At 35.5% G+C, this 27,253-nt stretch overlaps 1 protein-coding gene across 6 annotated transcripts; it reads left to right on the top strand.

Annotated features, from left to right (window-relative positions):
* The first annotated feature begins 1,514 nt into the window (after positions 1-1,514).
* LOC117417085 (U2 snRNP-associated SURP motif-containing protein-like) lies at positions 1,515-22,778 on the top strand. 6 transcript variants are annotated; one of them, XM_034028823.3, is made up of 26 exons: positions 1,515-1,645; positions 2,740-2,838; positions 3,063-3,177; positions 3,766-3,890; positions 4,098-4,162; positions 4,260-4,357; positions 4,494-4,526; positions 4,627-4,709; positions 5,028-5,193; positions 5,543-5,754; positions 6,734-6,777; positions 9,443-9,547; positions 9,687-9,753; positions 9,852-10,015; positions 10,301-10,463; positions 10,747-10,826; positions 10,910-10,997; positions 11,875-12,048; positions 12,176-12,410; positions 12,626-12,715; positions 12,877-12,934; positions 13,245-13,410; positions 15,852-15,962; positions 16,280-16,392; positions 19,791-19,961; positions 21,625-22,778. In XM_034028823.3, exons 1-26 carry the CDS (start codon positions 1,604-1,606, stop codon positions 21,761-21,763), a joined length of 3,006 nt encoding a protein of 1,001 aa, XP_033884714.2. In that variant the 5' UTR covers positions 1,515-1,603; the 3' UTR covers positions 21,764-22,778. The 6 variants fall into 6 exon arrangements, with proteins under 6 accessions (XP_033884714.2, XP_033884712.2, XP_033884711.2 ...); XM_034028821.3 differs by having other exon boundaries at positions 4,491-4,526; positions 13,248-13,410; XM_034028820.3 differs by having other exon boundaries at positions 4,491-4,526.
* Positions 22,779-27,253: the final 4,475 nt, after the last annotated feature.

The raw sequence follows: 27,253 nt of genomic DNA, 5'->3' as shown, positions 1-27,253 counted from the left end.
CATGGATGTTACTCTGATTGTCTGAGGTTTTAGTTCAGGAAGCGTTTGTTCTATTCCCGATGGGGATATAGCTTATGGTACTAACCACTGCAGGGTGTATTTTATTACCAGCCTATTTTCTTCAGTATTTTCCCTAGTATTCATTGCAATACCATAGTATTACAAGACTACTTCATTTGCTATTGCTTTATTACAATTCTAAACTGCTGGTCTAGCTATGCCTATTGCTCCCTAAGTAAGGCTTCCTTAGACTAGATGCATTCTATTAGGTGTGAATGTGTTCAAACATAAGGTAAGAAGTACAAAACCTACAGGCAAATTACATTCCTAAGATCAGGAACACAAATATTAATAATAATAATAATAATAATAATAATAATAATAATAATATTAATAATAATAATAATAATAATAATAATAATAATAATAATAATAATAATGAAAACATGCTTAAGAAACTAGAATATATATATATATATATATATATATATATATATATATATATATATATATATATATATATATATCATGTTGAATATTTTCTGGTAGACTGAGTTTCATTTCTGATTGTGCAACACAAACACTCTATACGTTTATCTGCATTTTAAAAAAAAATTTATTCACTGACAGGTGTGGGTAGAATTATGTGATCAAGCCCCATAACTAAGTTGAACTTTATCTGGCACTAAATATACCTCAATAGCTCTTTAAAATCATCATCATGCTTATCAGACAACTTCAAACAATCAATCATAAATTCTAGGCAAAATTATATTAAAAAAAAAAAAAAAAAATACTCGAAGCACAACAATGCTGATGCCTAAAGAAGACATAAGTCAAAAGTATTAAAAAAACAAAACAAGCCAAGATCCAAAAGATCTTCAACGCAATAAACAAGGACTAGTCGTGCTGCTAATGCTAAATAGGTAAGCACTCCTTTAATTTGATCAAATATGATGTAATAATATAATCAATTCATATTCACACCATAAAACCATCTCTTCATATACAGTAGTATGTTTTACATATCAATGAGCCCTCATGTGGAAAAAGCTGGAACTGCAATTAATTGTACAGCATTGCACTGTTAATAATGCATTCAGCGATGGAAAATCTTTTGCTGTATTGAACCCATGGCTGTTTATTGCTCTCGACGTATTATAAAGCCAAGCCGCGCCTTTATTTGGTTGGAACGGGAAATTGTTTCAGATTGAGTTGCATGTTATTTGCTAAAAATTACTAATACTACAAATGACAATAATATAATGTACATGTACATCCGGCCACTCGCATCTGTACTGTCAATCATTGTACCTAATAACTCGTCCAGCAGGTCAAAATGAGGGAGAGATATGACCGGTACGTTTGGAAAATCAATAGTTCTCATATTTTTAAACGCCTATCGATCCGTGATTTTTTTTTTTTCTCGAGGATTAGTGTTTGACATCAAAACGGCATCTTTCTTTGGAACTCCCTCCAATTCATAAAATCCGCTTTTGCTGTGGTACTCATCCACTCTTCGGCAGTAGATTAGAAGCCTCTTCACGTTTTCCCAGTTCTGATCTGACATTCGGTAGTCGATTAAGGCGGAGAAAGAATCAAGATGGCTGACAAAACGCCTGGTGCGCAGAAAGACAGCGCTAAGGTAAATTAATCAAAATGGCAATGTTTCATTAATATGCCCTCAAGCGAGGAATGTGTGCAGATTAGATTGCGATCGTTATAATGTTTTTGACGTTATTGTACATTGTTTTATGGTTCGGTGACCTGGTTTATGTGAGTCCTCTGTGTGAGCATTGTGCGGTCGTGCAGAAATGGCCGAGCGTTTATGGCCCTTGCTTTTATGTTTGTTTGTTCTACTTGGATAAATACATACATTTTTGTCCCCATTTTGTCGTTAAGTTCATGTATGCGAGTTTATTGTCTGTGTGTGTTTGTTTTTGAACTGGTTGGTAGTGTGCACCCTAGTATTTGTGGATGGGTACATCAAGTATTGTTCTACTAGAGGTAGTAGTGTAACTGATTTTGAGTTGAGACATGCCGATGAGGTTTTTCTGTTACAAATATATCCTTAAGTTTATGAGAATTGGTTACAAAGCTGTAGTTCTTAAAGGTGCATGCTGTGGAAACACTGTAACGTATAGAAAGTCTATTGTAATGTATAATGTAGCAGGAATAAAGTATACTTGGCAATTGCCGTATGTCCGCAGATGGTACAAACACAGAGGAGCAAGTAGCAGCGCATGTAATGAAAATACCTTGAGTTTTTATAAATGATGGCTGGCAATAGTGATGGCTGGCAAAATAATTGATTGGTAATATTAAAAACCGTTGTTACAGTTTGAATGTGGGTATGACTGCTGGGCCAATTGTTCTTTAAATCGTAGTACCTAAATTTAAGACAGAATTTGCAAAATTACACTGACAATTTCTACTGGATGTTTTAAATGCATTGTTAGAAGTGTGGAGTATTGCCTTTTCATCAATCTATACCATCTTTCTGCACATCATTTTAATGCTTGTAGCTTAAACTGTCTTTACCTTGTTCTTCCTGAAGTGGTTGGCAACGTATACTCTGTAGCGTGTAGTAAAGTGTGTAGGCTACTTGTCTTCATCAGTGATTTGTAACTGTTATGTATCCTACAGGAAAATCCAGAAAACAGAAAAGGCGTTCTTTGCTACACTGTTTTTGATTTGGCATGTGCTCAATGTCATTTTATTTTTTTGTTTCTGCTGCAGGCTCTATTGGAGAGCAAGTTAAAGTCATTCAGCATTGGTAAGATGGCTGTGGCAAAGAGGACCCTCAGTAAAAAAGAACAAGACGACATTAAAAAGAAGGTAAGAGTTTAATTAAAATGAGTCGGTTTGACCTTCTGCTGATTCTGAATTACATTCTGTACATGTCTGAATCCAGAAGTATTAAAACCTTATTTTGAAGATATAAAATTACATTTTTAAAAACAAGGAACGAAGCATAGCTCCATCATGGTGAGCGTATTGTACCTGGATTGATGGCAGGCCTTGAGCTATTGCTGTATTTAGGCTGTTTCTTTATCTCAAAGGAGGATGAGAGAGCAGCCGCAGAGATCTATGAGGAATTCCTTGCTGCATTTGAAGGCGGAGATGCAAACAAAGTAAAGGCTTTTGTAAGAGGAGGGATTGCCTATGCATCCAAAGGTAATGATGTCACATTTCTGGTATACAAATAATTTTGTGCAAAAAACTGTGCTCTGTGAAACAACGAATCGATTGAAACTAAAACAAGAGGCTGTTGAAGAAAATGCACAATATTTGGGTATTTTCAAAATGCTTTATTTGGATGTGGTATACTATTTCGGGCAGTAATGATTTTGGAGATGATATTATGCTGTCGTCACACTATCATCCCCAGTAACTTAATGTTTACTTTCAACCCAAAGAGCAGATAGTTAGTTGTAAAATGTTTTTGTTGTTTTGTAAAATGCTGTTAGTTTGCCAGGCAACATTTTGGTTCAGTCTTCCAAAAACCCTCAACCCTCTGGCAGCATGAATTCATTTCTAACATTCCTGCATGAGTAAGAAAAAAAGAAAAAACGGCACTTTTTTTTTTTTTGAGGGCGGTGGTAAGATAGTATGTCAGGCCTAGATTTGATGCAAAATACACAGTATTAGAAGTCCAGTTTTCTATTTGACTAATGCAAGCCCGAAATGGGATGTTTGCAGACCAGATGCTCATATGTGAAGCTTTTAAATCCATGTCAATGGCTTTTTTTTCTTATTTTGCAGAAGAAGCTGAAGCAGATGAGAAGAAAGGAAAGCTGTACAGACCAAAAACTCGATTTTCAGAAGCAAAAAGCTTTGCACCATCAGAAAAACCTCAACAACATTTCTTTTCAGTAGATAAAAAGGCTGTAAGTGATTTCGAAGGAGCCCTTTACTACCAAGAGTATTTATGCAGCTGTTACAAAAGTTCTGCATTGCATTTATAAGAGCTTGTAAACCTCTAATACAAACCTTGGACAGGAATAACCTCAAGATAAAACAATAATTAGGGTTAAGATAAGGGTCAGGTTTAGCCTGTTTTACAATTAACCCCGCTTGCTGATTTATTTTCATAGGCTAAGAAAGCAGAAAAGGAGAAAAAGAAGAGTAATTTGGAGCTCTTTAAAGAAGAATTAAAACAGTAAGTTTTCTGCAGATATGTTTTAAAAGATTATTTATGTGTTTAAAAAAACAAAACAAACTAATTATTTACATTTCTTTTTATTAATTAAAACTAGAATTCAAGAAGAGCGAGATGAGCGACATAAGGTGAAGGGACGGATCAGTAGATTTGAGCCACTCTCGTCGGACGTGGACTCTCAGCGACCTTGTAGAAGTAATTTGTTTTATTAAAATTAAATAAATGTATGATGAGGCATCTCCACCAGTTGGCTTTGACTATAGTGCTGCGATGTAAATACTGTTCCAAGTGTAAATATAATTTACTTTGCCTTTTTTGCTTCTTTTAGCAGATGGTTCTTCAAGAAGAAACCGTCCATCCAGTGGTAATTAATTTGAATTTCTTTAAACCATTCTTACTTTTACATTTTGGATACCTAAAATTATAAGCTCTAAAAAATGTTTTATTTTATTTAAAACATCTAGTGCTTGACGAGTCTGGACCTGGTTCTCATGATGTAGGCGATCCCTCTACAACTAATTTATATCTTGGAAATATAAATCCTCAGGTAACTGGATAATGCATAGGCTTGGTGGGACATCTAAGAATGGCCTTTTGAATGGCTTCCTAAATGCATGTTTGTTTGTTTGTTTGTTTTTAAAAAGAAAGAAATCTTCAAATTTGACTTAAGAGCACTAACATTTCTAGCATCAACATTTTGAAGATCGTTCCACACTTCTTAAATTAGGAACATTTAGAGTTGACGTATATTTAGGGTTTGCATTTTGGTGGTTACATTTTTACAAGCCCATGAATAATTAGAATAGCCTCATTTAATCATTTAGTATAGTTGCTAAGTTGTTTTTATTTTTTTTACGTTGTGTAGATGAACGAAGAAATGCTTTGTCAGGAGTTTGGTCGTTTTGGTCCATTAGCCAGTGTAAAAATCATGTGGCCACGAACTGATGAAGAAAGAGCCAGAGAAAGGAACTGTGGTTTTGTTGCATTCATGAACAGAAGAGATGCAGAAAGAGCATTAAAACATTTAAACGGTAAGGCTTGCCAGTATTTAGTTTTGATTTCTAATGTAATTGTATAGTTAACTTGAAATCTCCCAACTCTTAAGAATTAAATTAAAAACAAACCCTGGTTTAGCTGAACCATAAAACTGTATTTTTAAAGCAATTATTGCTCCCTTTTAATACACTATGGCTACTTGTATTTAAGCCTGTTTTATTTGGTGTCCAATGATTTGTTTCGGAGTATGATGGTAATGTCAGTATTTGAATACTTAAATACTTTTGGATGAAACAAGCATTACTATAGATTTTATTTTTTTATTTCTAGGTATTTTAATTACATTTACAGTACTTTGAAATAAAGTTGCACCATTCTTCACAGGAAAGGTGATTGTGTCTTTTGAAATGAAATTGGGATGGGGTAAAGCTGTACCTATCCCACCTCACCCAATATACATTCCGCCCTCGATGATGGAGCACACTCTCCCACCACCTCCTTCGGGGCTGCCCTTTAACGCACAGCCAAGGGAGAGGTTGAAGAACCCCAATGCTGCTATGTTGCCCCCACCCAAAAGCAAAGAGGAGTTTGATAAGGTAATTCAACATGTTCTGCATGAGAATTCAAATTATATACTTTATACGCTAGGCCTTCATAGTCTTAGAAAACATGTTCAATTTCTATTAAAGCAAAAACATGTCCCCAGACAGGAAAACCAAATTTGCAAAAGGGTTTTTTTGTACACTTTCTTTCAATTAAGAACTCTCCCTTTGCATCACTTTGTGCATTCTATTCAGGAATTCTTAGGTTCCAAACTAAACTTTACTGTACAGCTGTACACTGCATTTTCTGTGATTTAATACATAGTCAAAAATATTGAGGAAGGGGGGGTGGGTGGGTAGGCAAAGAAAATGCCAGCTGAGTTAACTTCTCTGGCTTTGTAATTGGAATGAATCAGAGTTGATGTGATCTGCTGAATAGTTAGTCTATGTAATAGAATGGTAAGTATGAGAGAAAGTTAGACCATTATAGTTTGTCTTTTTATTATTTGTTTTTAATAGATAGAAATGGGTTGCTTGGATTAGTACATTGTTATAGGATACGCTTAAATGTATTCATGTATATAAAGTAAGCTGCATCAGTTTAATATTACAAATGTTTCCATAGAAAATATTAATTACCGGTGAAATAGATTGATCTATAAAGTTTATGCTGAAGTAGTTTTTGATGGATATAATAGCATTTTGATCAGCAACCAAGTTTGCTGTGGAGAAAGATGTTATTTTTACAAAGCTGTGTATTATATTCCATTGCAGCTTCTTCAGTTATGATCTTATGCAGAATTTTGGTATATGTACTTTAGGTCCTTCATAATTCAAATGCAGGTAGTTAAACGTACATAAAAGCGTATTTTTATTTAGCTCTAAGACAGTTTAATTGCAAAGTGTTATAACTGACAGCAGTAAAGGAAAGTTATTATGCAGTTTTTTTAAATGCGTTTTTATATTTTGCTTGTTGCTTGTTAACAATACTCACATATTCTATGTTTATTATCTGATGTGACTTCATATACAGACTCTGTCGCAAGCCATAGTCAAAGTGGTTATCCCAACAGAAAGGTACATGTTTTTCTTTTTTTAATTGATGTAAAATGTAGAAAATATCCAATTTTCACTAAAGTTAAAAAACAAAAATTGGGAATTGCATGCTACTGGAGGGTGGTTTGGGTGAGCAATAGTTTTTTTTTTACATATCAACTTTTCAAAATACAGTAGATTCAGTCTTTAAAAATATATGTACTAATAAAATAAGTTGCTGCATGCTAATTCTACTTTAACACTTGAATTGGCCTTATCTTGTTTATACTAACATACTTCTATATCTGTATGCTACATGTTTCCATAGATTAGCCTTCGATTCTATCAGAAAGCAGACCTTGTTGATAGTCTCATTGGTTTCCTTTATTGACACTTTATTTTTTTTATAAACCTGTAAACTGAACGACAATGTTCATAAACAGTACACAATACCTTCCTCCAATACTAAACCAGGTGAAGCTACAACCGCTTCAGTAAAATTGTTTTCACACATGCTTCTGCCAGTGGTGAACTACACTACAGTGCATTGAGAAGAGCACTTGGCTAACTTGAAACTGCTTTAGATTTACAAAAAAATAGCCTTTTTATGTATTTATGTTCTACTAACATGTGGAGGTAGTACGTAAATGGTCATTTGAAACACGCAGACTGCTTATCTTTTTTTCCTGTAGAGGAAAAATTAATCTTATCCTTTTGAAAGTTTGAAAACTATCATAAAGCAAGCAAGGCCATCTACACATTTTATTTTTTTAATCGTCTCAAAGTATTCATTTGGCATGATGAGGAGCTTTGTGCATTGCCGAGGCTTTAGTTCCTTCGTTGAGAACTGCGCACATAAATACACTGGTACTTGCATGCGAAACATGTAAAGATAAATGTAAGTACAGCAGTCGTTGCCTGAAATAACACTAGGTAGAAACCAGAGATAAATGATACAGCCTTGTCACCTGTTCAGTGTGACTTTAACAGTTGTTGTTTTTTTTCTAAAACATTATTAGTCGTAAACTAACCTGAGATGTTTAAAGGTAGCATCCTTAATGACAACGGAGCACAGCGAGAAGTACAATAGATAACAACGCTCTGTAATTTCAAATAATGTAATAATTGTCCTTGTACTTTTAATAGAGTAAAAGTAAAAGGTAATGTTCCTGTGTAGTATTAAAGAACTGACAGGAAAGAAGTACCTACAAATGCTATTGCTCATCCCAACTGAAACCCACCTGGCCTCTGTCAGCTAAGCATGGTAAAAACAAACTTGCCATGCAGCAAGATGATTCCAATCCCCTTTGACATTGGCCTTGGTGAGCAGCACAAGTTGAACTGTCTGCAGCAGCGGGGGACCAGAAAAGCGTCCTGGGATGGATTGGGAAAGTATACAGATTTTTACCTGACACTGGTACGATCGGCTCCAATAAATGTGATTGTGCATCATTTGTTGTTTTGTTGGCCACTTTAGGCTAATTTATGCATTCCCCAAATTACTCTTAAATACACGTCACTTTTATGGTCTAGATGATATCCTTTCTTTGTCACCATGTGTTCATTGCCATGCATTTATAAATACTGTGTGGTCAAATTTAGTAAAAAGAAAGAAAAAGCTGCTGAGGCTTGTTTCTAAATTTAGCCTATTCAGGCCAACAATCCTATACTGCTTTGGTTATTTAAATGTTTAAATTACAGAATTGCATTGAGTGACACAGCTTTTACAGAATTTAAGATCACAAAGCAGTGTCTGTTTTGAATTTCTTTGAGGGAAAAAAAGCACTGAATATGTGTGCTAGTTTTTCTCTAGTATTGTGTATAAAATTATACATTTTCACTATGTCTTAGTAGTTAGAGTAGGCTTTTCACAAACAATTGAGTAATAGTTTTGTTATTGATGTTATAGTTCTATGTGAAGCAATATAATGAGAGAAAACATGTTTAACCTCATATTAAATGTTTTTTTTTTTTTTTTTTTACAAGGTAGCAATTTTTGTTTTGCCTGACGAGGCATGCTTCGATTCCATAGTCAATATATTATTTATTTCTTAGCAGAAGTATATAATAATAAAATAATATATTCTGTTGAATCTGAACTTTCTCATTAAAAGATGAAAAGACAACAAGCTTAGAAAGAGCAGCAATCGGCATAGGATCAAGCAGCTGTTTCTCCAGTTTAGCCCTGGGTGTTATCACTTGCTTGCTATGGAGAGCTCTTAACGAATAATTGACTTGTGCATCTCTAATTGCAAGATAGTTTAGTGATGGTCTTAAATGTAGTTTTTGCAGTTTCTCAGCAGTTAATTTGCACATTTACCGTAACATGCATTCCTTGGTGCACCCCATTTCTCTCTGTTCTAATCAATTTTCGATTGGAATTTGGAGTCGAATATTTAATATCAAGCAGCATCTTGGCCGCCTCTCTCTTTAAGTAATGCAGTTATTTAGTAACATGTATTTGCTGTTGCATATTTCTTCCCAGTATTTACCAAACATGTTTAAACATTGTATCTTAATGTTGTATTTTAAAGCTGTGTCATATTCAGGTCTAGCAATTGGCATTGCCTGCCAAATTGATGAATGTAAAGCTTAAATTTGGAGGACGGCCAAGGTGATTACATTAGCCTTATAGAAACATAGATGGGTGTTTAAGTGGAGACTGAAGATTCTGAATCAGTTTGCTTTAACTGTGTTTTTTTTATAGGAATTTACTTTCTCTGATACATCGAATGATCGAGTTTGTGGTGCGTGAAGGACCTATGTTTGAAGCTATGATCATGAACAGAGAGATAAACAACTCCATGTTCAGGTATGTGGTTAGTAATGTATTTTATAACTCCTTGATGATTCTATCAATATTTTATTAGGCCTAGTCCTTGACCTAGTTTTTCCAGGCTCCAATGCCTGAAGTGCAAAAACCAGAAATGTATTTAGACTTCTCTCAACAGGTTTCTTTTTGAGAATCAGAGTCCAGCCCACGTTTACTACAGATGGAAGCTGTATTCCATTTTACAGGTAGTTCTTTAAATCTAGACGTAAAGCTTCATGTTTTAATAGCTTAAACATCCTTAAAAATTAACACAATTCCTTGATTTTTAATCTGATTCTTCCAGGGAGATTCTCCAACTAAATGGAGAACCGAAGACTTTCGAATGTTTAAGAATGGATCAATGTGGCAACCACCTCCATTAAATCCGTACCTGCATGGCACAGTGGAGGACGAGCAGGAAACAGAAATAGAGGAGGAACCCAGCAAGAAAGGGTCGCTAAAAGAAGAGTATGTCTTTTTGGTTTACATAAGTGTTTAACTAATGCTGGTGAATGTATACACTAGAAATACAAAAGACTGCATGCACAGAAATCTTGTCATGGAGTTATTCATCACATTTCAGTTCAGTTGATCTGTACGTTAAAGCATTATCTTCATAAATTGAGATCAATAAAACTAATTCACAGACACAGTAAGGACTTCATTAAAAGCTGTTGGGCAAAGTAAATGGGATCACTCTTCTGTGGGTTAACAAAGGGTTACTTTTCTTTTTTTTGATTTTCAATTATTTAGGCAAAGGGACAAATTAGAGGAGGTTTTGCGTGCACTGACGCCTCGGAAAAATGATATTGGCGATGCCATGGTATTCTGTCTAAATCACGCGGAAGCTGCTGAAGAAATAGTGGAATGTATTGCAGAGTCTTTGTCTATCCTGAAGACTCCACTGCCAAAAAAGGTGAGGGCTTTTTTAATAAAGAATTTGAGGAGTTATTTCTATAAGAGATCCTTTTCAGAACAGCATTTCCAGTTGAGATAAAACTTAGTTTTGACATTACTTGGGACAAGTTACGTTGTATCAGAATCAAGGTTATGGTTATGGCATCTGCCATTTAGGGCTGTTTTTGGTACAATAAAAAAAAGACAATTACACACATAGTTTATGCATTGTAGCACTTTATTCATCTAAAGGCCGCAATTCCTATTAAGTCATAAATGGTATACATGCGTTTCTTTTTCAGATTGCACGGTTGTATTTGGTATCGGATGTGTTGTACAACTCCTCAGCTAAAGTCGCCAATGCTTCATATTACAGGAAATAGTAAGTAAACTCTATTTGTAAGTTGTCTATCTGCATTTAAAGATTATGTCATACTAAGGTTTTCACTGTTTGTTTGTTTGCAGTTTTGAATCCAAACTGTGCCAGATATTTTCAGACCTCAATGCCACATACAGGTCAATACAAGGCCACCTACAATCGGAACATTTCAAGGTAGTATTTTTTTCCTTTTTTTTTTTCTCATTCTGTATTAATGTTTTAGTTCATATGCTTTTGATTTTAAAATATTATTAGTTTAGCATGTCAAGCAAGCAATGTCTATCTATCTGTTTGTCTCGGCACTACTTTGAATTGATGTATTCTTTTGCCTTTGATTACCAGTTGTAAATGTGAAAGAAAAACAAAAAATTGGTGATGGATTAGTAAATCGAGAATACTGCATGGGGTAGTGTGTGATAAATGAGAATTCAATGCCCACCTGGACATTAAATTCTCATTTATCACACACTACCCCATGCAGTATTTAATCTCCGAGTATTTTTTTTTTTTCCCTGCCAGAGTTCTAAAGTTCTCTGTTTCTTGTTGTGGAATTCCTTTGTTTGACAGCTTGCTGAGGTCCTGCTCTGTTGCTGGTGTTAATAAGTGCATGCTTCCTGCAATAACCATACAGCTATTGCAGGAAATATCAACTGGTTGAGCCCATTGGAAAAAAAACCTGCTCGCCAGTTATTTATAATTTCATGCCTTTCTGTTCCTAGTGGTGTTTAAATCCAGGTCAGTTGTGATTGGTGGTTATTGTGATCTGACAGGACAGCTTGGGGAAGCTTGTCTTGTGACTTTCTATGTATGATGCATTCATGAAAGGTGCTGCACATAAAAAAGAAAGTGAGCCAAATCAAAATACAACTATGCTCAAAACTAATTTCAAATTCGGTCTGTTTGATTAATTTCTCTTTTTTATTTATATATATATATATATATATATATATATATATATTATATAAAAAAATACATTTATATTTATTTAAACCTTTAGCTTGTGCTGACTTATATCATTCTAATCCATTTTATTGTTTGATTTTTCAAATAGCAAAGGGTAATGTCCTGCTTCAGAGCGTGGGAGGATTGGACTGTTTATCCTGAGCCTTTTCTGATCAAACTCCAGAACATATTCCTCGGACTGGTGAATCTTGCTGTAGAAAAAGAAGCCTCGCCACCTCCTCCATCTCTTGCTCCTGCTTTAGTTCCGGTTGTCCTTGTACAGGTGATGCACTAATGAGGGAAAGAGTGGAGGTTATTTTATTTGGACAGAAAAAAATATTTTATTCAACTAAGCAGCGATGCATTATCCCCACCCCCCCCCAATTTGATTACCTTTCTCTTTTTATTAGCCAGCACCAGTTGGAGACCTCGATGGAGCGCCAATCGAGGAAGAACTTGATGGTGCCCCACTGGATGATGTTGATGGGATGCCAATTGAAGGAGCGCCGATTGATGGAATGCCCATTGATGGTGTGCCAATTGATGGAATGCCCATTGATGGAATGCCCATTGATGGCGCACCCATTGATGATTTAGATGGGGTTCCAATAAAGTTGGCTGGAGATTACTTGGATGGTGTTCCTTGTGAGTGTATTCTGTTTCTTTTGAGGGGTTTGTTAGTAGAACTTTAGAGGGGGCATCCGATAACGTGTCTTAATGGCAGCATCCAAATAGGCAGGGGCTTGCAACAAGAAATTGAAAAGGTTACATCCTTTGGAGCAAACAGATTGGTCAGTTCAAGAGGCATCTTTTTACTCTTAGTTGCACTGTTGTATGTATAATGTATTTCTTCTTACTAGTGGAACAACTTAACCAGTCCAAAAAGCCAGCGTTTAAAATGGCTCCTTCCAAATGGGAAGCGGTGGATGAATCTGAACTTGAAGCACAGGGTAAGAGTATCATCTTTGATCCCACTTTGTTTAAAAAGCGTAAGCCAAAGATTTCTAGTTAAAGATTTCTGCGTCAAGTTTGGGTCGGTATCTACACTGCGGTTGGCATGAACATTATATCTTGATCTTGCTGATTTTTTTTTAATTTATTTTTTCTGCAGCTATTACCACCTCAAAATGGGAAGATTTGGATCAGCCAGAAGAATCTAAAAATGAGAAGTATGTAAACGAGTTGCTGTTTCACAAGCATCACTAGACACATTAATTGATAGTTCTAAATTTCCTCCAGTTTCACTGTGTTTATTGTGAACAGTAAGGTAAGGTGCAGGTAAATTCAGTTTGTAAGGATCCACGTACCAGATGCACAGGGTTGCATAAATATTTCACAGCTGTGTTCCTTACTTGAATGAACCCCAATCATATGCAACAGTTCTTTTTGTATGCCTGAATATAGTAATCTAAATAGATTTCTGTAACAATACAGGAGTGAACAAAAATGCATGGATTTGTTTCTCTTATCTTTTGAAAGCAGGGAAGACGAGGAAAGAGAAGATGAAGAGGACACTCGAAGTTCTCGTTCAGGTGACCAACAGGCCTACTCAAACCCTATTAAGGATGAATCGTCTGAATCAAAATCGTCTACAAAGTTCTCCGAAATGAGTGCAGAGAAGCGGGCCAAACTTAGAGAAATAGAGGTAAGTGCAAAGACCAGATTTATTCTAATCAGGGTTGTTTCATTTATTAATTAATGTAATGCTTAATTTAATTGAGAAGGTTTTCTATTAATGTTAATTTAATTAGTTATGTAGTTAATTGTGAATTAATTACTAATGGGACCCCAGTTAATTTAACCCTTCCACTCTGGTGGACATTCGACCTGTTTGAGGTCCGACTGACATAACGTGATTTTCGGCTTGTGTATCTGAACGAATATCCATTGAAAATACACTGTATTATATCTTTCTAAACAGCGGAGAATCTGAATATTAAGAAATAACATTTTCACTCTATGATGAAATATACCCTATGATTACCTAGTTTGAATGTAAAAAAATAAGTTTTAAAATGTACTCTGATTCATTGCTTTAGAAGTGTCTCCATAAGTGTAATTTAGTGATCTACCAAACTATAAAAGAGTCAGTGGTAGCCAGAACTCTCAAGAAGTAGGATCAGAAAGAATTGTATAAATACCGTGTCTGGTTTTCATTTTACAAATTGTTTGAGGGGTGTGTAATGCGTAAGTTTGTCATCAGATAGATCTGTCAACTCATTAACATTTTCTGTAAAAATAAGCAATAAGCATCGGTAAGCATTCTTGGGTATGTAAAGCAATTTAGTATAATCTCAGGTAATGCTGCGCTTTTAAAATCATGGCGTATACAGTAATCAAAACCTAAGATACTGAAATGCTGCACCTCGTAATAAAAGGTGTTTCTATTGGCCTGGGGCTTTAGTGAAATGCATTGTGATTGGAGTCATCTGTGATGAATAAATGGCTCACTGAATACAACGTGCTTGATGAGACATTTGAATGCCTCATGTTTGTTTGTTTGTTTAATTCAACAAAGCCTACTGTTACTGAAGCCATTTTGCATTGTCAATTTGCAAACAATGCATAGGCATATTTAGACAGCATTTATTTGCTTTGTTCTTTTTTACTAAGTAAAGTTAATAAAAAAAGTGTCTCAATTGTAGTGTTAATTTAATTTAACACTACAAAAATGATTAGTTAATTTTAGGGCTGCAACGAAGGGTACATTTTGACCTTCGAAGGTTCGGAACACATTACCGAAGGAAGGTTTGAACCTTCAATGGTACTAATTTGCATAATTTACTGGTGACGTCACTATAGCTACTTGTTATAATTGGATTGAAAATCCTATTTTACAGGTAATCCATATAAATATAATAACATTCACATGTAGTTTTAAAAATACATTTTTATATAGAACAGTAATCATGTTTTATAACTGAAATAAAAATACACGTTTATGTACACGTAATTGATGCTGCTTGCGAGTAATCTTGCATTGCAGCAGCACTAACCACAGCGGACTTAGGCAAAAATAATAATAATAATAATAATAGTAATGATAATAATAATGCTTGTCAAGTGACCCCGGAGATGATACAACAGTTTGCATTCAACTTGTTTTTTATTTGGTTGTCTGGGCATTTAACAAAAAAATCCCAAATAGCAGAGATGGCGAATGAAGAAATTAAAAGTTTGCAACTGGATAACACAAGCTGGAGGGGTGAGGGACGGGTGGTATTAAGTTTTTTAAATTAAAATTATTAGTGTTGGCGTATATTTTGTATGTTTCAAACATATTCTACCATAGTACTTCTCTTACACTGTCTTATACACTAGGTATTCAATACATATTTTGCTGAAGCACTGCAACCGCTATTCCCCCCCCCCCCCCCCCCCCCTCCCCCCCCGTGCTTCATACACAGCAGCGATGCCATATAGTAGCAGTGTGGAGTAGTGGTTAGGGCTCTGGACTCTTGACCGGAGGGTTGTGGGTTCAATCCCCAGTGGGGGACACTGCTGTTGTACCCTTGAGCAAGGTACTTTACCTAGATTGCTCCAGTAAAAACCCAACTGTATAAATGGGTAATTGTATGTAAAAATAATGTGATATCTGTATAATGTGATATCTTGTAACAATTGTAAGTCGCCCTGGATAAGGGCGTCTGCTAAGAAATAAATAATAATAATAATAATAATAATAATAATATAGAGTTGCTACGTATAACGATTTGGTAGTGGATTTTAATACAACAACATTTGTTTAAGTAATATGCATTAAATCAAATGATCAAATTTTGCATGCGAGTGACATTTATTGTGTGGTTTTATAGTATTCACACATTGTTAAACAGTTTTTGTTAACAGAGAAAAAAACAAAACATACAGTGCGTGAATGGCATCTTACGAACCTTCGAAGGTTTAAATTCCTGGCTAGCAAATGGACCTTCGAACCTTCTAACGCAGCCCTAGTTAATTTTAACCGGTCATGATGACTAATTTAATTGAATGCAGTAACTGTGTATATTAATTTGCCCAACCCTAATTTAACAAATTCCAGGTTTTTCAAACTTCCATTTTATTGTGTTTTATTTCTCTTTACAGCTAAAAGTTATTAAATTTCAAGATGAGTTGGAATCGGGGAAAAGGCCAAAGAAGTCAGGACAGAGTATTCAGGAGCAAGCGGAACACTATCGGGACAAACTATTACAAAAGGTTTGTTAAAATAAATAAGTAACGAATTGCTAGTATTAAAAGTATTAGTTTAAAAGAAATACAGTCCAGTCCAGTTCATCTCCACCCATGTCTGTGATTAACTGATATATATATATCTATATATCTATCAGAGATATGTATTTTATTTATTTATTTTAACTTTTAACCACAAGGGGGCACTAACTGTTCTGAAATGAGCTTGCAGGTTTGCTTTATATCGGATATGATTATTTTGTAGTTAAATACATAGTTTTAAACTTCTTTTGAACATGTATATAGTCATAATTTTTGTTTTGGCTTTTCTTTGCTAATTTCAGGAAAAGGAAAAAGAAAGGGAAAAGGAGCGAGACAAAAAGGATAAGGAGAAATTGGAATCTCGTTCTAAAGAAAAAAAGGAAAAAGATGAATCCACACCAAACCGGAAAGAGAGGTTTGCTGCTTTTAATTCTCAACCACTTGAATTAAGTATAATGTTTCTCACCATAATGGTAATTTACATGTTGCCAAGTTCAGTAGTTTGCATCACAAATGCACATAGTCAGCACTCACATATCCGACCCTATAAAATTTTGACTTCAGTGACGGTTAAACGCACGTGACGCGTATCTGATTATTTCATGCTGGCCCGTTATTATTATTATGTTTATTTAGCAGACGCCTTTATCCAAGGCGACTTACAGAGACTAGGATGTGTGAACTACGCATTAGCTGCAGAGTCACTTACAACTACGTCTCGCCCAAAAGACAGAGCACAAGGAAGTGAAGTGACTTGCTCAGGGTCACACAATGAATCAGTGGCTGAGGTGGGATTTGAACCGGGGACCTCCTGGTTACAGGCCCGTTTCTTTAACCACTGGACCACACTGTATAAATGGGTAATTGTATGTAAAAATAATGTGATATCTTGTAACAATTGTAAGTCGCCCTGGATAAGGGCATCTGATAAGAAATAAATAAAAATGATTCAGCTCAGAAATCTAACAATAGGTTTTTCTGGACTCGCCTCGTGTGATGAAAGGGCACTTCTTGCACAGTACCACAATCTTAGCGCTTATGTTCTTTCCAGCCAGTTGGATGGCCAGACTCCCCTCCTTATAACCCTTTCCATTTTTCAGGGAACACAAAAAAGATACAATATCAAAAATACATATCTGAAAGGACTGTGTTTTAAATTAAGTAGCCTTCCATTTAGATGTACTGTATTGGTTTTGTTGATACAGTACTATATTTTCAGCAGAAGTATTTTAATTCAGAACGATATGATTCTGAAAATATCACTTGCCAAAAGACACAAAACGTGGATTGTAATACAGTACATTCTTTTAAATCGATACGTATTGCAGCACTATGTAAAATTCCCCGTTAACGACCCAACAGCAAAATGAAATCAAAATGTTAACTGCATACAACGTAAAAGGTAATGCAATTTAACAAAATATTTAAAGACAGTTTTCAAAGTCTATATTCAAAATTGCAGAATATAGTGCTCGATAAGGCCCTTGTGTCACAGTTCACTTGCAAATGAAAATGCACAAAAACAACTAAAGGTCACAGATTTTAAAAAAATACATCACAGTATCTCAAACTGTTTAATGATTAACTGTTACATTACCGTAGCTTATCTCTTCAATTTGTTTTGGCTGCATTTCCGTCAGGTGAAACTGGGGGAAGCGCTGTGTAACTGCACAGGGTCTAACTATTTACCACATAAAAAACCACAAAAACCCACAAACAGTAAAATATATAAAGCAACATACAGTAAAATACAACAGATATAATTAAAGATAAAATATAAAGAAATTGCCACTGTCATGCATATCCATAAGAAGTCGCGACTGGCAGTGCTTACAAAGGTACCACGAAATGTTCTGTCGGGACAGCTGAGGAAGTCGGCACCTCTCCTTTTTTTTCACTGCCAAACATGAACTACCTTAGATGTGTAATGGCTGCAGTATAGGATAATGACCTTAGGTTTAGGGTTTCGGTGTAGGGAGAGGATTATTCATTGTTTTATTAACAATATGATAGCCAATCAGAGTGCAGTGTCCTGACAGGAGAATTTTGTATGACCTTTGTAAGGACAGCTCAAGACTGGGTCGTGGTTTGGTATTATTATTTATTTATTAGCAGATGCCTTTGTCCAGAGCGATTTACAATTGAAAGCAAATACATTTCAAGTATCACAGTACAAGTAATAATAAAATTAAGAGCAAGATAAATACAATGACTTTGGTTCAAGCAAGTACAAGTGTGACAAAATACAATTCAATGATACAGCAGATAAGTGTCAGTGTCAGTGATAGTTACATCAGGATATGATTAAATACAAAATACTACAGATTAAACACTTGGCAGATTACAGTACTCTGACGTACAGGATTAAATGCAGTAAAATAGGGGGCAGATAAGTGCAAGTAAAGCGCATTTAAGGAAGGGTGGTAAGTGTCCCAGGGGAAAAACAGAGGAGTTCTACAGGTGCTGTCTGAAGAGATGAGTCTTGAGGAGGCGTCGGAATGTGGTCAGGGACTGGGCAGTCCTGACATCTGTAAGAAGGTCATTCCACCACTGCGGAGCGAGGGTGGAGAAGGAGCGGGCTCTGGAGGCAGGGGAGCGTAGAGGAGGTACAGCCAGTCTTCTAGTGCAGGCGGAGCGGAGAGGTTTAGTGGGGGTGTAGGGAGAGATGAGTCAAAAAACATTGAAGAGATGGGCTTTGTATCACAAAACTGGTGATGGAGTCGGAAATCGCGTGTGACCGGTATATTATTCTTAATACAAGGGCAGTAAAATGCGACTGACATGTATCTGTGTAACGGATGCTGACTGTATTGGTGTACAGTTTTAAAAGTATCATGTTGCTTAAAGAATGTTAACATTGTCTAACTTTTGGCAATGTCTTTTATATCTCAACTTTCAGTTGCCGCTGATAAGTGATTTTAAAACAGAAACCTTAAACACTTACAGCATGCATTATTTTGTGCTTTTATGCAGCTTGAGTCTCAGTATTGATCTTGACATCACCACCTTGGTGTATTTTAGCTCAGTAATGAATAGTACAGTTCTCCTTGAGACTTCAGGATTGTGCTTCAGAATGTCTCGGAGGGACCATGCACAGGGCCAACATTCAGGAACATGTCAGCATGGATTCTCATTTGCTCTTTCTGGCTTTCTTCCTTATCTCATCAGTTGTGGAGTGTGATAATATTGACTTTTTTATATAGATTCTGCACCTCGTAAGAACAGAAACACAAAACAGGATAGTGATTTTTAAAAGCTTCCACTAGGGAATGAAATCCGAATCTATGTGCAACCATTGAGTGGCTTTGTCGGAAGAAAATGCTGCTTTTCCATCTGGTCCCTGGGTTATCCTCTAGGTTCTGATAACTGTATTACTTGAAGTAGCTTAACTTGGAACCCATTATATAGCTCTTGTATCTAATTGATCTTTCCTTTTGAAATGTTTTGGATTAGAGAAAAATTTAAGACAAATCAAAAGGCTATAGGTCTATTTGAGAGAGCACATGTTTATAGTTTTTAAAAACAATGTTGAGTCTTTGTTTTTTTTAGTGTGTGTTCTCTAATGTTTCTTTTTTTTTAATAACTATGTTTAGATTTGTTAGTTTCATGAACAGGTTGCAGAACTAGTTAGAAAATCTAAATCTAGACTCTGGTGCTTATTGTTGGTAGAATAGGAGTCTGATTACTGGTAACTGATTTTTGGTAACAGTTCTCTAACAGCCCTACATAGAGGGCAGTGTATTGATCTGCCATGTGTGCAAACGTGATCTCAAGTAGATTCATAAATATGTGCTTCTCTTCTTTTATTTTCAGGAAACGAAGGCATAGTGCATCTCCCAGTCCTGCTCGGAGCAGCAGTAGAAGAGGGAAGTCTCCGTCTCCACGGTCCGAACGCTCAGAAAGGTCCCATGTAAAAGACAGCGCTCATTCCAGATCTTCTCATAAAGACTCGCCAAGAGATACCAGTAGAAAATCCTCTAAAAGGTAATGACTGACGCGTGTGTGTGTGTGTGTATATGTATGTGTGTATATATATATATATATATATATATATATATATATATATATATATATATATATATATATATATATATATATATATACCTGTCACACCAGACTAATTCTGTTTTCAGCATGCTTTTCTTTGGAGCTGGAGGGATAAAGCTGTTCCTTAACACCAGTTGGTGTTTTATTATTTTTGTTTTCAGTAGAATAATGAATGTTGTGTTCCCAACACAGCAGATGCTTTACGCAATTCCCTGTCTTGGCTGATTTTCTTTTGGCCGATTTTTTTTTTTTGCCTCGTTTTCCTGCATGTGGGTGAAATATTTTGGATGTAAGGCACTCTTATTGAGCAGGATGGAAGGAAAGTTATTTGCCATTAAAACATTTTGCCTGCTTTCTCATTTTATTACATTCCTATTTGCTTCTCACTTGTGTTTTTAAATGGTCTATTTGTCATTTTCTAATTTCCTTAATGTCTGGATTGGAATAGAAGTAACTTAAGATTCTGTTACCTAAAATCAATGTCCTTGCTTACTGATAGCCCTTCATGCAGTGTACAATTTGTTAATATACAGTTGTGGCAAGGCTCAAAGTTAATGTATATTTGGTGGCATTTTGCTACCCAAAACTCAAATTTGCTACTATTTTTTTTTTTTTACACAGTAGCATTTCTGATACCTTATGCTGCAGTGTATGACCAACCCTGAGAACATAATTACTGGTATTAGTTTTTTTTAACACATACATTATTTGTATATTTCATAAAGCTGGGAACCATTGCTAATAGAGCTTCCTGATTTGTAGATGACTGAGGTTTGTACCACCCCATGTAGATAAGTGCAAGACAAGTTTTGTAGCGGAGGGTTTCAGATGATTGGCCAATATCTTTTGGTGTGCTGTGGAATCCATTTTCTTGTATTAGAACTAAATTTCCTGTGCCATTAGAGGAAAAACAGCTCCATAGAAGGATATTACCACCTCCATGCTTGACAGTAGGTATGGTGTTCTTTTCTTTGTACGCCTCACCAGACTTTCTCCAAATTTAACCACTATCCGCGTGACCAAATAGCTTTTTTTTTTCTGTTTCTTCACTACATAAAAGCTTTGACCAGAACTCGTATCCATCATTGAAATGCCGTTTTGCAAACTACAAGCGTAGTGACTTTTTCCTTGTCCTGTGACCATTGAGACTTTCACCATGCAATACTTGACCTATGGTTGAAATGGAAACCATAGTCCCACTTGCAGCCAATTCACTTTGAATATCTTTGGCAGTCAATCTCAGATTGTTATTAACCTTCCTCACAATTCTACTACTTGTTCCTCATGAAAGAACCTTCTTTCTTTCAGACCGAGGGAGCGTTGTGACAGTACCATGAGTCTTGTACTTCTTGATAATAGAAATAGTGGTTGAAATTGGGATGCTCAACTTCTCTAGAAAAATATTTTTCCCCAAATTCTTGTTTTTGAGGAATGTCTAGATATTATAAATTTCCATTGGGGTATGTAAACTTTTGACTACAACTGTATGTTGCACATATGTGATGCTTTGAGTTTAAAAATGATGTAGATGCTTTCAAAAATAGCATTTTAAAACGAATTAACTTTTTTTTTCTTTTATTTTTCACCTACGATAATTTAGGTCACCTTCAGCATCTAGGACACCCAAGAGATCTCGAAGATCTCGTTCCAAGACACCTAAAAGATCTGTTAAAAAATCCAGGTCCCAGTCCAGATCTCCACATCGGTCCCATAAGAAATCAAAGAAAAGCAAACGCTGACAGTGTTTCTTTAATTTGTTGAGATGAAAAATTGGAATTGCAGTTGTATGTGCCTGAGAAAACCTGTAAAGACACAAGAAGGCATTCCTGATTAAATATATAAATATATATTTTTTGTGAATGCATGTGTATCCATGCTGTCTACCTTCCATCTGTAAAGCCATCACTGTTTTGTATTGTAAAAAAAAAAACCTTCATTGTGCTTTTGATTTCCTACATACCTTTGTCAAAATCGCCATTGTTAGGGATCAAATGCGAGTGGTCTGCTGGCAGTAGTGTTTTATTTTAAAGATCGTCAGATGACTTTTTGTAGTTTTTGACTTTTACAAGGATTTCAATTACATCTTCAAAAAGTTTCTGCCTTGGCAGTAAATTGAAACTTCTAGTTTGTATACAGTACACTTAACCTATGTGCTGCTGCTTCCCTTGAAGCAGCGCAATTATTAGTGGTCTTCATAAAGAAGACAGCAAAAGGGCTTATATACACTGGCAGTTACAACTGCTTTATCTTCTGATTTAACTGAGGGTTTTTTTTGATAAAATAAAAACTACAAACAAAAGTACTAAGTCAGGCAGGTAGTGTACTATTGGGATTTTCATTGACAAGGCCATGTACAGAGGACGCGCACCATGTTATGTACTGTCATCAGTTTACCTATTACAGTATTTGTAATTGTGGGATCTGTTGGAAATGTAAATGTCTGTTATTGATGCACATACATACTTGTATGGGAAACTATGTGAGTGGGTGAAAAAGAACATACTTGTTTAGTGGCATGTTAAATAAGTTAGTTTGCAGCGGATTCTTAAATTTTGAAATGGTTTAATATTACATTTGTCAGTGGTAACCATTGGAGGAAAAGAAAAAAAGCCTTTAACTGTATCTTGTAAGTAAATAAATGAATAAAACAAATGTATACTTATATTTTTGTAGGTATGTGTAAACATTTTAGTTCTGCTTTTATATGCCTGAAAATGTGGATTGTTGGATTAAAATTGTAAGTGATTGATTTCTCCCCCTTCTCACAAATTTTTGACTTTACAAATAGTTTGGGAAATCAAACATTCAATTAGTTGTAACATTAAATCTCGGACCTATCTTGGGATCCCTGAATAAATTGTCTCAGTAAAATTATTTATTTGGTTAGCTGTCTCGTAAGATCAGTTCTACACCAAAATGTTTCTAGGAGTGAAAAGCGACGGAGTGGGATAAGTGCTTTATTAACCCCACTAGGGCACGTAGCTTACTAAATATCTTGGTATCATTGAAATGTAATAAGAAAGGTGCCCCACTATTGCAGTGCCTCTACATATGTTAACAATGCTAAATTTTACCCCCAAAATCGTGTTTCTGGAATTATGACTTATGACCGATGTAGCGGTTTTGAATGTTGTGCCAGTCAGCGCTAGTAGGTACTACAAAAACATGGCTTGGCTGTTTTTGATTTATCGGGGCAACGACAGTCTGTCTTGGGCGGTTCAAGATGCATAATAAGAGGTCTAAAACCACAAACTCAATTTGTAACATTAATATAAACCTCCTAAAACATCAATATACACATGATGAAATATTCAGAAGTTGAAGTCAATCTCGTTTGTTTGAGGCCAGATCAAAGCTACAATAAAATAGGTTGTGAACAGGGCTGGAATTATTGGTTCCAAGAATATTTTGATTTCAGTATATATTTTTTAGTCCTTTGTAATGAATGTGTTGGTAGGTTCAGAAAGGTTAAGATAGGTAAGGTTCCCTTAATTTTCTGTGTCACTGTGAATTCGTTTTCTCTGCTGGGATAAATAACCACACTTTCAAAGGCTATGTAAATTGATGGGCTGTTACCATGGAAACTCACTGTGCATGTAAGTATAAACCAAGATATTTTTGGTGTTTTTCTGTGTTGGTATGAATACTATGTCATGCATTTAAATTCCTTACAACAAAAGGGATGTTTAAAATGTACACTACTGAATTGATTCTTTAGTTAAACCTTTTTAGCAAGAAAGTGTTTTTAATCCATAACTGAAATACTGAACATGCCTGCAGACTTGAAATCCATGCATTTGATGGAATAAAGATAGTCCAACTACCCAAGATATCATATACAGGTATATTTGTAGCATATGGTATTCTGCAGGTTGTTAATACTAAATGACCAGATGTTGTAACCTGTATATACAAATAATTATGACCGAGTAGACTGAAAATGAAGTGCTCTTATGACAGAGTATTGCTTTAGCAGTACTCTGTCATAATTTATATATAAATCTTCTTAGAAATATGTTTTAGTTCAGCTTTTAATATACATATACATTGCTGAAACAAATTCCATGATTCTATGTGGGAGGGCGGTTCCCAAAGCTTTGAATCAAGTGAAACTTTCATATTACACCAACCGTTTGTTTCAGTTCCCATAAAAATCTAAAGCCTGGTTGATAAGAAATGAGCAGTTGAGAAAACTGATTTCAAAGTACATATTACTGTATGTGACAATACCTGTCCTGCACCACAACAGTAAGGGACTTGTTACACGAGTCAATGCGCTGCCAACATAAATTGTAGCAACGTGTTGCCTGTGACGTCACCACGGGGGATTTGACCTGTTACACGATACAACTAACAGGCAACTCGCATTCGGTACAAATTGCCTTTAATCCAAGCAATATCCAATCATATTTAAGAACTACGTCACGTGGTTCTGGTTTTCAGGTCACATACTTACAAATATCAAGCATCAGTACAACTATTTAGTATTACTGTCATCTTTAAATAATTGAACAACTAATAATTATAATAATAAAGTAGTACCGTTTACAGAATAAAAGCAAATAAGCCAAATATGTAAAACTCAGTTTAACGTACAGTACTACACGTAGATAAGAATGAACGATAATTCTTATTTTCTTTAAATGCTGTAAAATACCTGCTGTTATATGCTGTTTCCGTGCCATTAACACCTAGAATCCCACTGAGTTCAGAGAGTTTTGCCTCTCGTTTTCTTCTTTTAAAATATTGTTCATCCCTCGGATCTCAGAGGAATTTATGCTCTAAACAGTTCAATTAGAATAACTAAAGCCACCTTCATTACAAAAAGCAGCATATATATATATATATGTATATATATGTATATATATATATATATATATATATAATGTCATAATTTAAAAAAACGGCCTTTTATGGTTATATTATCACAGTGCTGCGGAGTAACGGTTTAAAAAAAGGTAACAAAATAACATAATATGGATATTTTTATTCCCCTATTATTTTATTATTATTATTATTATTATTATTATTATTATTATTATTATTATTGCTGTCTTTTATACAAAGGTATTTTAAATATTAAGAAGGGGAGACCTGAACAAGGTGCAGTTCGGGCGTAGTTAACGATAGTTGGACAAAGATTTTAATTAGTTTTAAAAACTTGTTAAAAGTAACTCTCCCAGCATTGTTTGTTATCAAAATAGTCCACTACCAAAATAACGATGTGTTGACCACCCTTCATAAAACTCTATGAGAAGTATTTCTTTCTCATGAGTCCACGTAATTGCGGCTTTGGTTTCCATTTCAACTGTCGTTTTCACTGTAGCAGACAGAATCACGTGACACACACCAGTGCTCTGATTGGATATTGCCTGGAACCTGTCGCTGTCCACTCAAGCAATCGCGTTGCCACGCAGTTGCCAGAACGTTGACAATACGTTTTCAGGGCTGTTACACGGGGCGATCCTCACGGGACTTGGTCGCAGGCGATAAAAGTTGCTAGTAAATTGACTCGTGTAACAAGGGCTTAAAAGGCCAATATGCAAAGGCTGCCCCAGCCAAAGCACTACACATGAATGATCATTTCTAGGATTTAAAGGGACATTAGTTCAGTATTCTAAACAATGCTTTCTTGACACTGGGCATGCTTTTGAGGTCTCTTCATACTGAAACATTTTCATACTAGCTGGGGAGACTGGTCGCAAAATCATCAGTTTGCTTGGTTGGGGATTTGTACTAAATCACAATTTTTTTTTTTTTTTTTTCTTGGACAGTCTTCTAACTTTACAGTTAGCTCTCGACAATGTAATTTGATCTCCGTTTGCTCTGTCTACTTGTTATGGATGAGGAAATGAAAGCTTGGGCAATAGCTTAAGTCCAAGTCATAGGCAGAGGAATTCAGCTTAAAAGTGTGTCGCAACAATAGTGACTACCGTTAAATTGCTAACATAATTATATATATATATAGAAGGGAAGGATAATTGTATCTACAAACAAACAAAAAAAAAGGCAATTTAAGCTATTTACTTTTTATGCTTCATTGGATGGGAACCTACTGGTGTTCATTTTTAGTTGGGTGAAAACAAAACTGGTGCACTGTTTATCCACTGTTATTTTTGCATTTCTCTGTTGAAATCTGAATGGCCCACATGGCTTTGCTTGGGTTTTGCATGTGACAAACCCCTTTATTTGAAGTACTTAAAAGGGACATTCCATGATCCTGAGTTGGTCAGCTGTAAGATACAGAAACACAATTTCACCCTTCTTACACACTTGATGCAGTACCTGCAGAATCATTAATTTTAAAAAAGCTTGTTTCTAGTTTGCATAAGGAGTGTAATCTGTTAGTGTTGAGTCTGTGGAATAATCCGTGATTTTAAGATGTTTATGCATCTCTAGATATTTTAATTGAACTGAGACTGGTTGTTTATCCCTTAACTGAGAATAAAAAAATGTGTGCTAAAACTATTCACAACTTTGTATTAGGTGGAGTTGTAAATTGTGTAGTGGTTTGCTGTAGTTTCTTTTCCCTAGTTTTCAGATGCATCTTGAATTAATCAACTAGCAGCTCAAAAGAGGACGTCATGGAAATGTTTTACGCCTGGTTAGGGTTGAATGCCAATTCTGGGGATAGCATGACCAATAGAGACAGACTAATGGGAGGTATGCAACAAAGGGAGATCATGGGAGCATAGCAACTGAGGTTTTTAATTCATGCTTCAAGAAAAGCACTGAGGAGTGTAAAATACCATTAGTAGAAACTTGTGTCAGATGCATTAAAAGATAATAAATCAACTCTCAAAAATCAGAATGCCACAGACGTATAGCCTTTCATTGATTAAGAGCTGCCTATTAATCTTACAGACATTAACTTGTCACAAAATCTTGGTTTCATTTGAGAATAACACATAACATTACCAAGTGGATTTGCCTGGGTATCTCCAGATGGCGCCCTGAGGTTTGCAAACCTGAAAGCCCATGAACTGCTGCAGGACACCATCTGTTACTATCCTTTAAACACAAATATTGTTAGATTTTGGCAAAATCCTTGAGCAATGCTCTTGTGTACTGGACAGACTGATCATTTCAGAGGAAATGTTTAACTCAGTCCTGCAGTAGCAGTAAAGCACGATGGCACCTCAAATGACACTCTGTCCAGCAAAAAGCACACCTGGAGAAGACAGGCTCATCTATGGTGGTGTACCTTTTGAAACTTTACAAATTTAAGA

Source organism: Acipenser ruthenus, chromosome 12 (genome assembly GCF_902713425.1).
Source record: "Acipenser ruthenus chromosome 12, fAciRut3.2 maternal haplotype, whole genome shotgun sequence".
Lineage (NCBI taxonomy): Eukaryota > Metazoa > Chordata > Actinopteri > Acipenseriformes > Acipenseridae > Acipenser > Acipenser ruthenus.
Note: the sequence above shows the minus strand (reverse complement) of the source record. Positions and strands in the feature narration are given on the sequence as shown.

Coding starts and splice junctions, on each gene's coding strand:
- LOC117417085 (XM_034028820.3), top strand. CDS start 1,604: ATGGCTGACAAAACGCCTGGTGCGCAGAAAGACAGCGCTAAG. Junction 5,194..5,542: donor AGCATTAAAACATTTAAACG/GTAAGGCTTGCC, acceptor CATTCTTCACAG/GAAAGGTGATTGTGTCTTTT. Junction 10,827..10,909: donor GCTTCATATTACAGGAAATA/GTAAGTAAACTC, acceptor GTTTGTTTGCAG/TTTTGAATCCAAACTGTGCC.